General features: G+C 45.4%; 1 protein-coding gene across 1 annotated transcript in view; it reads right to left on the reverse strand.

The window, feature by feature from the left end:
* LOC137373436 (protein lin-54 homolog) overlaps positions 1-14,680 on the reverse strand; it is a 94,157-nt gene that overhangs the window by 39,693 nt on the left and 39,784 nt on the right. The window contains 1 exon segment of the mRNA XM_068038261.1: positions 5,462-5,564. Within this exon segment, the coding sequence (XP_067894362.1) occupies positions 5,462-5,564 (103 nt within the window).

Consider the following 14,680-nt stretch of genomic DNA (forward strand, 5'->3'; position numbering starts at 1 on the left):
GGTGTGACTACGAGCGAGGCAGGTTAGGGGATCGAGAAGGCAGCAGTGGAGGAGCCTCAGCCCTTGCAATTGTCCAACGGGTTTGTATAGATGAGAATGAGGGCTGCAGGATGGATGAGCAAACTGACCATGGCACCATAGTACAGGAAGCCATTCAAGCAGGGGGGGAGTAAATAGAAATGTACTAGTAGTAGGGGACAGTATAGTCACGGGGATAGACACCATTCTCTGCAGCCAAGAGCGAGAGTCCAGAAGGCGGTGTTGCCTTTCCGGTGCCAGGGTTTGGGACATCTAATCGGGACTGGAGAGGAACTTGCTGTGGGAAGGGGAGGATCCAGTTGTCCTGGTCCACATGGGTACCAATGACATAGATTGGACTAGGAAAGAAGTTTTGCATAGGGAGTATGAGCAGCTAGGGGCTAAATTAAAAAACAGAACCTCAAAGGTAATAATCTCTGGGTTATTACCTAAGTCACAAGCAAATTGGTGTAGGGTAAATAAGATTAGACGGTTCAGTGCGTGGCTCAAAGATTGGTGTGGAAGAAATGGGTTTCGATTCATGGGGCACTGGCACCAGCACTGGGCAAAGTAGGAGCTTTATTGTTGGACGGTTTACACCTAAACCATACTGGGACCAGTGTTCTGGTGAGTGATATAACTAGGGCAGTAGAAAGGCAGGAGAGGGGCGACTGATCAAGTGAGGGAAGATGTGATAATTTAAAGAAAGAGGTGAAGGCAAGAGAGCAAGATAGCAATAAGAATAATGATAATCAGGGTGCGGCAGGAAGGGACAGTGCGTACAAACTCAAGAGTGAGCAAACAGATAAGACTGGAGGTTGTGAACTAACAGAGTGGGGGAGGGTCCGGACAGGTGAGATTTAGAAATCCAAAGAGAAAGGCCAAGGCATTGAAACAGTATAGCGTTGTGGGTAAAGACAAGCAGGATGAGACAGGAAGGGACAGAGTTTAACAGAAATTGTACATCAGCAAATAAGGTAATTGGAAGGCAATTGAGCAAAAAATGAAATTAAAGGTTCTTTATCTGAATGTGCGAAGCATCTGCAACAAGATAGATGAACTAGTGGCACAAACAGAAGTACATGATTTAGATCTAATCGCCATTACAGACATAGTTACATGGTGATCAAGGTCAGGAAATATTCCAGGGTACACAATATTTCGGAAAGACAGACAGAATAGCAAAAGAGGATGGGTAGCACTGATGGTAAAGGATGACATAAGGGCATTAGTGAGAAAGGATCTAGCCTGAGAAGATCATGAAGTAGAATCACTATGGGTAGAAATTAGGAATAGCAAGAATCAGAAAACACTGGAGGGAGTAGTTTATAAACCCCTAACAGTAGTTATACTGTTGGACAGAGCATTAAACAAGAAATTGTTGCAGCTTGTAACAAAGACAATGTAATAATTGTGGGTGACTTTAATCTTCATATTGACATGGACAATGAACCTGGCAGAAGTGGTCTGGAAGGTGGGTTTGTAGAATGTTTTCAGGACAGTTTCTTGGAGCAATATGTTGCGGAGCCAACTAGGGATAAAACTATCTTAGATCGAGTATTATGTATTGAAACAGGGTTAATTAGCAATGTCATAGTAAAAGATCCACTGGGAAACATAGAATTCCATGTTAAGTTTGAAAACGACATGCTCCAATCACAAACAAGAATCTTAAACTTAAACAAAGCCAATTACGTTGGCATGAGGGGAGAACTGGCTAAGGTAAATTGGGTAAATAGACTAAATGGTATGACGGTAAATGAACAGTGGGAAACCTTTAAAGAAATAATTCAAAATGTTGAACAAAAATACATTCCTTTGAAAAAAAAACTCAGCAAGAAAGACCCATCTGTGGCTCACTCAGGAAATTAAGGATAGCTTACAATGCTGCAAAAAAGAGTAGCAAGGCTGAGGATTGGGAGTCTTTTAGAAACTAGCAAAGGACCACCAAAAAGTTGATAAGTAAAAAATAGAATGAGAATAAACTAGCGATCCCACAACCAACAGATCAGATCTAAGCTCTGCAGTCCTGACACATCCAGTCGTGAATGGTGGTGGATAATTAACTAACAGGAGGAGGCAGCTCCACAAATATCCCCATCCTCATTGATGGGGGAGCCCAGCTCATCAGTGCAAAAGACCAGGCTGAAGCATTTGCAACAATCTTCAGCCAGAAGTGCCGAGTGGATGATCCATCTCAGCCTCCACCTGAGGTCTCCAGTGACACAGATGCCAGTCTTCAGCCAATCTGATTCACTCCACATGATATCACGAAACGGCTGAAAGTACTGGATACTGCAAAGGCTATGGGCCCTGACAACATTCCGGCAATAGTACTGAAGACTTGTGCTCCAGAACTAGCCGCAGCCCTAGACAAACTGTTCCAGTATAGCTACAACGCTGGCATCAACTCGGCAATGTGGGAAATTGCACAAGTATGTCCTATACACAAAAAGCAGGACAAATTCAACCCGGCAAATTATCGCCCTATCAGTCTACTCTCGTCATCAGGAAAGTGATGATGAGGTCATCGACAGTGCTATCAGACAGCACTTGCTCAGCAATAACCTGCTCACTGACCCTCAGTTTGGGTTCCATCAGGGCCACTCAGCTCCTGAACTCATTACAGCCTTTGTCCAAACATGGACAAAAGAGCTGAACTCAAGAGGTGAGGTGAGAGTGACTGTCATTGACATCAAGGCAGCATTTGACCGAGTATGGTATCAAGGAGCCAGAGCTAAACTGGAGTCAATGGGAATCAGGGGGAAAACTCTCAGCTGTTTGGAGTCATATCTAGCACAAAGAAAGATGGTTGTGGTTATTGCAGGTCAATCATCTCAGTCCCAGGACATCACTACAGGGGTTCCTCAGGGCAGTGTCCCAGGCCCAACCATCTTCAGCTGATTCATCAGTGACCTTCCTTCTATCACAAGGTCAGAAGTGGGGATGTTCGCTGATGATTGCACTATGTTCAACACCATTTGCGACTCCTCAGATAATGAAGCAGCCCGTTTCAATATGCACCAAGACCTGGTCAACATCCAGGCTTGGGCTGATAAGTGGCAAGTAACATTCAGGCCACACAAGCGCCAGGCAATGACCATCTCAATCAAGAGAGAATCTAATTATTTCCCCTTGACATTCAATGGCATTACCATCGCTGAATCTCCCACTATCATCCTGGGAGTTTCCATTGACCAAACTGAACTGGATCAGGCACATAAATATTGTGCCTACAAGAGGAGGTCAGAGGCTGGGCATTTTGCGGCGAGCAACTCACCTCCTGTCTCCCCAAAGCCTGTCCACCATCTACAAGTCAGGAGTGTGATGGAATTCTCTCCACTTGCCTGGATAGGTGCAGCTCCAACACTCAAGAAGCTCGAAACTATCCAGGACAAAGCAGCCCGCTTGATTGGCACCCCATCCACCAACTTCAAGATTCACTCCTTTCACCACTGACGCACAGTGGCAGCAATGTGTACCATCTACAAGATGCACTGCAGCAACTCACTAAGGCTCCTTAGACAGCACCTTCCAAACTGCAACCTCTACCATCTAGAAGGACAAGGACTGCAGATGCATGGGAACACCACGACCTGCAAGTTCCCCTCTAAGCCGTGCACCATCCTGACTTGGAACTATATCGCCATTCCTTCACTGTCACTGGGTCAAAATCCTGGAACTCCCTTCTTAACAGCACTGTGGACATACCTACACCACAAGGACTGCAGCAGTTCAAGAAGGAAGCTCACCCCCACCTTCTCAAGGGTAATTAGGGATGGGCAATAAGTTCTGGCCTAGCCAGTAATGCCCATGAGCGAGTAAAAAAAATCTTAGTTATGATGGAAGACTGCAGCAACTGCAGTTATATTCCATTTGAGAAGATTTTGCAGAGGCATTCAAAATGATAAAAAGAATAGGCAAGATACAGAAACAAGGTTACATTATTTTCATTGGTCTATAAAACAAAGACAAGAAACCAAGGTAAAAATGGAAACTTTTCCACAGTTTTTGGAGCATGGAATATTTCACCATATGTGGTGATCAATGCCAGATCAATTACAGTGTCCAAAAGATGCTGAAATAAAATAAATGTATGGGAAAAATAGTGGAAAGAAGTGTGCAAAAATCACCGCCTAAGTGGAATCTAAATTCAGCGTACGTAAGGAGTTTAGAAGAGCAAGAGGTGACTTGACTGAAACATATAGGATTCTGAGGCGTCTTGACAGGGTGGATGTGGAAAGCATGTTTCCCCTTGGGGGAGAATCTAGAACTAGGGGTCACTATTTAAAAATAAGGGGTTGCCCATTTAAGACAGAGATGAGGAGAAATTTTTTCTCTCACAGGGTCGTGAGTCTTTGGAACTCTCTTCCTCAAAAGGCGGTGGAAGCAGAGTCTTTGAATATTTTTAAGGCAGAAGTGGATAGATTCTTGATAAACAAGGGGGTGAAAGGTTATCAGGGGTAGGTGGGAATGCGGAGTTGAGGTTACAATCAGATCAGCCATGATCTTGTTGAATGGCGGAGCAGGCTTGAGGGGCCAAGTGGTCTACTCCTGCTCCTAATTCATATGATAGAACATCCAAAATAGCTTCCTGGGCCAAAACGTTTAAATTTTCTATGTACAGGATCACAAAATTTTTCGGATAGAAGAGTTTCCCGTGCTGTATACAAGCTAATTTTATTTAAGGACTATGAATTTTACTTCTTCTGTTTGAATATTTTAACATTTTTTGGCTGACAAATTTCCATGCTCAGCTTTCAATAAAAGTCAATCTAACTATTGAGCTCCTTCCTTCAGGGATATGAGTGTAAATGTGTAAAATTCCCACATTCATCTGGGTAGGCTGGAAAAATATTCATCAGCATTTCAATTCAGGACCTCTGGTCAATTGGTTACAAACACACCTGGCAATGCTGGGTCATGAACTCAAGTCCCCATTTAGCCCCAAAATCAAATCTGAGTCAACAGCCAAGAAAATGAAATGAATTGTCAATGATGCTTTTTTCTTTTTTTTTCTCCTGTTGTCAATTTTCTAATTCACTCCTCCTTTTGTCAAGGCACTGACTACTTGCTGGGGTACAAATTGCAGGGTTCTATGCACCCTCTGATATCCTGCCCAAGTGGCAAGCTTCACATGTGAACTTTAACAGCTACTGGGACATCACAACCGAGTCCAAACCTATCTCCATCAGTTGATCACATATGCATTTTCAGTTGGGCTCACTGGAGGGAAATGCAGAGTACTGGTGATTGTTGATCCACTGGCAGAGTCTAAAATAGTTACTGGTGGGTGGGCCGAATGGGATGCAAGTAGGTTGGTGAGCTTCCAAGGCAGAAAGGATCCCAAGATCAATCCCAAGGATGCCCTGCACTTGCCAGATAAATGACCCCTTTACTGCTGCATTTTTACATTCAAGAGGTAAAAATTACAGAATCTCACCTTTATTGCTTTTAGCCGCTCAGCTTCATGTTCCAGATTGTTGAAGCAGTTAGTACAATTGCAGTTATTGCAAAATTCTCCATTTGCAAAACAATCACAGTATCTAAATGAATAAAGGTTGAAATTTTATATTAATTGAAGATTAATGATTTTCATTAATATAAAAAATCCACAAATACTTTAAAAATGACGATGAGTTAATCTCTATTAGATTATGTACTATTCCTGGTAGCTTGAGCAAGATATTAAATAAATTCAGCCTAAATTTTATAAAGGCACTGCAATATAAATAAATCAGAGATGCAACAAAGGGAGTTGCCACCTATTTTAGTCTTAGTAGTTTTATTTAGTTTTTGAGCTGCTCTAGGACAACGAGACAGTGTGTCTATCATGTGCTGTCAAGCTGCCTGTACTGAGTGCAAATGATCGGCTTAATTCCCAACAGGCAGATCAGCTGTGAACATGAGCTCTGGTGTTGCCTGCATGATTTTCAGAGGCAAGAGCTTTCCACCACTTGCACTCATCTCTTACCTGTGGATCGGCTGGGAGGGCATCAATGGAGTCTGCCAATGGGGCTTCTCCATGACTTGTGGCTATGTGGCCCTGGGGAGGAGCTGTGCCTGGCTGAGAGCAGAGAGGGCCAGCCCTCCAGTTTTCACATGAGGAGAAAGGAAGACAATAATTTCATCAAGAAACAAATAGAATGCAAAAAAGATAAAGCACTTCAATTAGTTTAGCATTGTCAAATGTTCTGTGGCAACTTGCATCAAATGTGTAATGAGAAAATGTAAAAGAAATGTCAGTAGTTGAATGACGTAATGATAATTGCATTTTTCCACAGCATTAAATTGATTAATTTGAAAGCCCTTCACCAACATTTATTTTTATCCACTCTTTAACCACATGGCTGGAATTTTATGTTGGGCTGGAGTTCCCGCCCACTGGCCAAAAAGTTGGGGGCGAGCCTGTCTCTACTGGGCCTGGAAGCCATGCTATGATTTTACGTGGCCCAGGCCCTTAATTGGCCTCCAATGGGAATTCCACCCCTCTGAGGCAGGAGGTCCAGCCTCCAAGAGCTGCCGGCCAATCAGCAGGCCGGCAGCTCTCAATCCCAGCAGTGCCACTGGCAGCGATGGCCATTGCTGGGTCTGTACCCAGCCAGAAGAGCAACAGGGACGTGGACCCGGAATGAAGGCAAATGTGTGGGGACTCACCGGGGACAACTGGCTGGGCCCCAGCGACGCAGGGGGAGGGGGGGGGGGGGGGGGGTGGGGGTGGGGAAATGTAGTGCAGTGGGGGCAGCTTGTGCCGTGCGAGGGGACCCTCCGTGGAGCAGGTTTCTGATGAAAAGTCACAGTCCTGAAACGTTAACTCTGGCCTGAATTTTATTTGGGTGCCGTGCTCTGCGGCAGCGCCCTTTTAACACAGCGGCGTGCCAGCATACAGCTGCCACCAAAGAGCTCAGGCGATATTGCGCGCGGGGGCTCATTTAAATAGAAGGGGCAGGGCGGCAGCCCCCTCTATGTCAATGGAGGCAGCCGCTGCATTCCTGGAAATGGCGTCCGGCGCTACTGCGCAGGCGTCATTTTTAAAGGGCTTTAAGCCCTTACAATTAATTTTAATTTTTAATGGGAAATGATTGGTGATTTTTATTAAATATAAAACTAAGTGATAGAGGCCCTTCCCCACCCCCGCCAATGGTCATTTCATTGCCCGAAATGACCATCAATTGATTTTTCAAATACCCGAACTTTCCCACCCAACCTTCAGTCTTTTGCCCTTCAACACCTTCCCGCCATCCCCACAGCCAATAAAAATTGATTTCCCCGCTCCTCCACCCCTCCCACCCTGAAATTTGTATTACTCCCCCCTCCCCACCAGGTTCTCACCTTGGAACGACGAAGGCGCATGAAAGACAAACGGAGGCCTTAAAATCGTCGTGGGATGATAGGTAAGTTAATTTGAATACATTTAATGTCAATCTACATGTGGAGATAAAGGGCCTGCTGCCAAGCGACGGGAGGGGGGGGGTGGGGCTGTCACAACGAGGTCGCCCTGCCACCGGTAATATGTGACGGGCCCTTCTTGACATCGTGGAACGAGGCAGGTCTCTCCCCACAGAATTTTACTGGACCCCGTGTCACGACTCACGGTGTCGAGGTGCCAGTAAAATTCAGCCCTTTGCTTCTTTCTCCACAGATACTGCCAGACCTGCTGAGTATTTCCAGCACTTAGTTTTTATTACACTCCTGACTTGTGCCTTGTAGATGGCGGACAGGCTTTGGGGAATCAGGAGGCGAGTTACTTGCTGCTAAATTCCTAGCCTCTGACCTGCTCTTGTAGCCACAGTATTTATATGGTTGGTCCAGTGCAGTTTCTGGTCAATAGTAACCCCCAGGATGTTGATAGTGGGGGATACAGCAATGGTAATGCCATTGAATGTCAAGGGGAGATGGTTGGATCCTCTCTTGTTGGAGATGGTCATCGCCTGGTGTTTAAGAGGTAAGTTACATTCGGCCACTCATCAGCCCAAGCCTGAATATTGTCCAGGTCTTGTTGCAAATGGACACGGACTGCTTCAGTTTCTGAGGAGTCACGAATGATACTGAACACTGCAATCATCAGCGAACATCCCCACTTCTGACCTTATGATGGAGGGAAGGTCATTGATGAAGCAGTTGAAGATGGTTAAGCCTAGAATACTACCCTGAGGAACTCCTGCAGTGATGTCCTGGGACCGAGATGATTGACCTGCAACAACCACAACCATCTTCCTTTGTGCCAAGTATGACTCCAGCCAATGGAGAGTTTTCCCCCATTCCCATCGACACCAGTTTTGTTCGGGCTCCTTGATGCCACACTCAGTCAAATGCTGCCTTGATGTCAAGGGAAGTCACTCTCACCTCACCTCGAGTTCAGCTCTTTTCAATGGATCAATGCTGCAATGAGGTCAGGAATCGAGTGGCCCTGGTGGAACTCAAACTGAGTGTCAGTGTGCAGATTATTGCTGAATAAGTGCCACTTGATAGCACTGTCGATGATAGACATTTGGTTCTGTATGAGAACATAAGAAACAGGAACAGCAGTAGGCCATATGGCCTATCCTGCTCCACCATTCAATAAGATCACGGTTGAACGTCTACATTAACTCCACTTTCCCACCCTATCCCCATATCCCTGGATTCCCTTGGTGCCCAAAACTCTATTAATCTTAGATTGAACATACTCATATAGTCAGGCCTTTGGGGTAGACAATGTCAAAGGATTCACAAACCTCAGTTAAGAAATTTCTCATTTCAGTCCTAAATGGCTGACCGCTTATCTGAGATTAGGGCTGGGATTTCATCTTGGGCGAACCCGCGTCCGCCTTGCCTGGGGATCCGACCCGCTTTTTACAGGTCCCCAAGCTTTAATTGTTCTGAGGTGGGACTTCCACCCCTTTGAGGGAGGAAGTCACGCCTCATTGAGCTGCCGGCCAATCAGCGGGCCGGGAGCGGTGGCCACTGTTGGGACTGCAGCCCAGCCAAAGACATGGAGCCGGGAAGACAGGGAGGTTTTGGTTGCCTTGCCAGGGGTAATCGATCAGGCCCCGGCAAGACAAGGGTGGTCGGTTGGGGGGGGGGTGGGGTGAAAGGTGTGTTGGGTGCTAGGGGTGGTTGGAGTAGTGGGGGCACCCTCCATCGGGCACCCTGTGCCGGATGAGCAGGACCCCCACCCTGGGACACTGAGAAGCCGCCTGCGTTTCCCAGCTCCAGGATGCCTGCTTGCCATGTGTAAAATCCACGTGGAGGCGGGTGAAGGCCCTTAAGTGGCCACTTAATAGCCTTGATTGGCCTGGGGTGGGCGGGCTGGCCATTTCCCCCTCCCACCGCCATACGTAAAGGGGGGCGGAGGTGGGAGCGGGTCGGGAAAGCCTCCCAAAGCCTCCCGCTCCATTTTACACCCCCGCCATCATCCAGCTCGGTGGGGTGGCGTAAAATTCCAGCCTATGACTATTTTAGACTCTCCAGTCAGGGAAAATATCCTCTCAGCACCACCCTGTAAAGCCCTCTAAGAATTTTATACATTTCAATTTCAGTCTTCTAATCTCCAGAGAATACAGACCCATTTTACAAAATCTCTCCTTGTCGGATAGCCCTCTCATTCCAGGAATCAATCCAGTGAGCCTTTGTTGCACCCCCTCAAAGGCAAGCATATCCTTCCTTAGGCAACAAGACCAAAACTATATTCAGTATTCCAGGCATCGTCTCACTAAAACACTACTTAACTACAAGAAGACTTCCTTACTCTTATACTACAGCCACCTTATAATAAAGGCAAATAAACCATTTGTCTTGCTAATTGCTTGCTGTACCTGCATGATAACTTCGTGATTCATGAAGAACACCTAAATCCCTTTGAATAGCAACATTGACTAGTCTCTCACCTTTTAATATTCTGCTTTTCAATTCTTCCTATCAAAATAGATGAATTTCACACTTCTCCACATTATACACCATCTGTCACTTTCTTTCCTAATCACTGAACCAGACTATATCCCTTTACAGTCTCTTTGCATCCTTGTCAATTTTACATAAGAAATAGGAACTACAGTCCGTCATTTGGTCCTTCCGCCATTCAACAAGATCATGGCTGACCTTCCACCTCAACTCCACCTTCCCTCACTATCTCCTTATCTCTGAATATCCAAAAATCTATCAACCCCTGTCTTGAATATACTCAAAAATTGAGCATCCTCAGCTCTCCAGAGTAGAGAATTTCAAAGATTCACAACGCTTTGAGCGAAGAAATTTCTTTTCATCTCCTTCTCAAATGGCCGATCCCTTATTCCAAGAATGTGAACCTGTGTTCTAGATTCCCTAGCCAGGGTAAACATTTTCTCAGCATCCAGCGCATCAAGCCCCTTAAGAATTTTATATGTTTCAATTAGATCATTTCTCATTCTTCGAAACTCAAGGGAATATAGGCCGAGTCTACTCAACCTTTCCTCATAGGACAATCCCTTTATCCCAGAAATCAGTCTGGTGGACCTTTGTTGCACTCCCTCTCGGGCAAGTAGGAAGAATGCCTTAGGTAGGGAGACCAAAATTACACACAGGTGTGGCCTCACCAAAGCCCTTGTACAATTGCAGTAAGACTTCTTTGTTTTCATACTTCAATCCCTTCGGAACAAAAGCTAACATACCATTTGCCTTCCTAATTGCTTGCTGTACCTGCACGTTAACTTTTTGCAATTCATGTGCAATGACACTCGGGTACCTCTCAATTCAAACATTTTCCAGTTTCTTGCTATTCAAAAAAAAATTCTGCTTTTTAAATTTTTCCTACCAAAGTGGATAATTTCACACTTGGTCACATTGTACTCAATCTGTCATGTTCTTGCCCACTTATCCAACCTGTCTACATCCCTCTGCAGCCTCTTTGCATCCTCGTCACCGTTTACTTTCCCACCTGTATCGTCAACAAGCCTGGAGATATTACTCAATTCCCTCATCCAAGTCATTATTATAGATTGTAACTAGCTGAGGCCCAAGTGCTGATCCTTGTGGTACCCCACCAGTTACATCCTGCCAAGCTGAAAATGTCCCGTTTATTCCTACTCCCTACTTTCTGTCCAATAACCAATCCTCAACCCATGCTAATATATCACCCACATCCCATGAGTCCTTATTTTATGTAATAACCTCTTGTGTGACACCTTATTAAATGCTTTTTGAAAATCCAAATACACTACATCCACTACAACTCTTATCCATCCTACTAATTACATCCTTAAAAAACTGTCAACAGATTTATAAACACTTTCATAAATCTGTGTGGACTCTGTTTCATGGTATTATAATTTTCTAAGTGCCCTGTTAACATGTCCCTAATCACAGATTTTAACATTTTGCCTGCTCTTGATGTTAGGCGAGCTGGTCTATAGTCCCCTGTTTTCTCTCTTCTTCCTTTCTTAAATAATGGGGTTATGTTTGCTACATAGAACATAGAACAGTACAGCACAGTACAGGCCCTTCGGCCCACTATGTTGTGCTGAACCTTTAACCTACTCTAAGATCAAACTAACTACCTACCCTTCATTCTACTATCGTCCATGTACCTATCCAAGAGTCGCTTAAGTGCCCCGAATGTATCTGCTTCTACTACCACCGCTGGCAGCGCATTCCACGCACCCATCACTCTCCGTGTAAAGAACCTACCTCTGACATCTCCCCGAAACCTTCCTCCAATCACCTTAAAATTATGCCCCCTGGTGATAGCCCTTTCCACCCTGGGAAAAAGTCTCTGACTATCCACTCTATCTATGCCTCTCATCATCTTGTACCCCTCTATCAAGTCACCTCTCATCCTTCTTTGCTCCAATGAGAAAAGCCCCAGCTCCCTCAATCTTTCTTCGTAGGACATGCCCTCCAGTCCAGGCAGCATCCTGGTAAATCTCCTCTGCACCCTCTCTAAAGCTTCCACATCCTTCCTATAATGAGGCGACCAGAACTGAACACAATATTCCAAGTGTGGTCGAACCAGGGCCTTATACAGCTGCAGCATAACCTTGCGGCTCTTAAACTCAATCCCCCTGTTAATGAAAGCCAACACACCATACGCCTTCTTAACAACCCTATCAACTTGGGTGGCAACTTTGAGCGATCTTTGGACATGGACCCCAAGATCCCTCTGTTCCTCCACACTACCAAGAATCCTGTCTTTAAGCCTGTATTCCGCATTCAAATTCGACCTTCCAAAATGAATCACTTCACACCTTTCCAGGTTGAACTCCATCTGCCACTTCTCAGCCCAGCTCTGCATCCTGTCAATGTCCCGTTGCAACCTACAACAGCCTTCCACACTATCCACAATTCCAGCAACCTTCGTGTCATCGGCAAACTTGCTAAGCCAGCCTTCCACTTCTCATCCAAGTCATTTATAAAAATCACAAAGAGCAGAGGTCCCAGAACAGATCCCTGTGGAACACCACTGGTCACCGAGCTCCAGGCTGAATATTTTCCATCTACTACCACCCTCTGACTTCTATGGGCCAGCCAATTCTGTATCCAGACAGCCAACTTTCCCTGTATCCCATGCCTCCTTACTTTCTGAATGAGCCTACCATGGGGAACCTTATCAAACGCCTTGCTAAAATCCATATACACCACATCCACTGCTCTTCCTTCATCAACGTGTTTTGTCACATCTTCAAAGAATTCAATAAGGCTTGTGAGGCATGACCTGCCCCTCACAAAGCCATGCTGACTGTCTCTAATCAAACTATGCGTTTCCAAATAATCATAAATCCTGTCTCTCAGAATCCTTTCCAATAATTTGCCCACTACCGACGTAAGACTGACTGGTCTATAATTCCCAGGGTTATCCCTATTCCCTTTCTTGAACAAGGGAACAACATTTGCCACCCTCCAATCATCCGGTACTACTCCAGTGGACAGTGATGACGCAAAGATCATCGCCAAAGGCGCAGCAATCTCTTCCCTCGCTTCCCGTAATATCCTTGGGTATATCCCGTCTGGCCCCGGGGACTTATCTGTCCTCATATCATTCAAAATTTCCAGCACATCCTCCCTCTTAACCTCAACCTGTTCGAGCATATCAGCCTGTTCCATGCTGTCCTCACAAACGACCAGGTCCCTCACACTGGTGAATACTGAAGCAAAGTATTTATTTAGGACCTCCCCTACCTCCTCTGACTCCAGGCACAAGTTCCCTCCACTATCCCTGATCGGCCCTACTCTCACTCTGGCCATCCTCTTGTTCCTCACATAAGTGTAGAATGCCTTGGGATTTTCCTTAATCCTACCTGCCAAGACTTTTTCATGTCCCCTTCTAGCTCTCCTAAGTCCATTCTTCAGTTCCTTCCTGGCTACCTTGTAACCCTCTAGAGCCCTGTCTGATCCTTGCTTCCTCAACCTTAAGTAAGCTTCCTTCTTCCTCTTGACTAGCTGTTCCACATCTCTTGTCATCCAAGGTTCCTTCACCCTACCATCCCTTCCCTGCCTCATCGGGACAAACCTATCCAGCAGTCGCAGCAAGTGCTCCCTAAACAACCTCCACATTTCTGTCGTGCATTTCCCTGAGAACATCTGTTCCCAATTTATGCTCCCCAGTTCCTGCCTAATAGCATTGTAATTCCCCCTCCCCCAATTAAATATTTTCCCATCCCGTCTGCTCCTGTCCCTCTCCATGACTATAGTAAAGGTCAGGGAGTTGTGATCACTATCACCGAAATGCTCTCCCACCGAGAGATCCGCCACCTGGCCTGGTTCGTTTCCAAGCACCAAGTCCAACATAGTCTCCCCTCCAGTCGGCCTATCTACATATTGAGTCAGGAAACCTTCCTGGACACACCTGACAAAATCTGCTCCATCCAAACTATTTGCACTAAGGAGGTTCCAATCAATATTAGGGAAGTTGAAGTCACCCATGACAACAACCCTGTTACTTTTGCACCTTTCCAAAATCTGCCTCCCAATCTGTTCCTCCATGTCTCTGTTGCTATTGGGGGGTCTATAGAAAACTCCCAACAAAGTGACTGCTCCTTTCCTGTTTCTGACTTCCACCCATAATGACTCAGTAGACAAACCCTCCTCGACGACCTCCCTTTCTGCAGCTGTGATACTATCCCTGATTAGCAATGCTACCTTCCAATCCTTGGCAACTGTTCTAGAATCTAAGGAATTCTGGAAGACCACCAATGCATCCACTATCGCGGAAGCTACCTTTTTTAAAAGCCTAGGATTCAGGTAGTCAGATCCAGGGGATTTGTCACCACTTAGTCCCATTAATTTCTCCAGTACCATCTCTTTACTTATACTAATTTCTTAACGCTTCTCATTCTCGCTGGACCCTCAGTTCCCCATTATTTCTGGAATGCTTTTTGCATCTTCCAATGGATGCAGTGTATTTGGATTTTCAAAAAGCATTCAATAAGGTATCACACAAGAGGTTATTGCACAAAATTAGGACTCAAGGGATGGGAGGGTGACATACTAGCATGGATTGAGGATTGGTTAATGGACAGAAAGCAATGAACAGGAATAAACGGGACATTTTCAGCTTGGCACGCCAGGAAGACAGATACAAAGTATTTGTTTAATGTCTCTGCCATTTCCTCGTTCCCCATTATAATTTCACCGATCTCTGCTTCTAATGGGCCCATGTTTATTTGCATTAATCTTTTCCTATTTACACATCTATAGAAATGTTTACAAC

This window comes from Heterodontus francisci, chromosome 1 (genome assembly GCF_036365525.1).
Source record: "Heterodontus francisci isolate sHetFra1 chromosome 1, sHetFra1.hap1, whole genome shotgun sequence".
Classification (NCBI taxonomy): Eukaryota; Metazoa; Chordata; class Chondrichthyes; order Heterodontiformes; family Heterodontidae; genus Heterodontus; species Heterodontus francisci.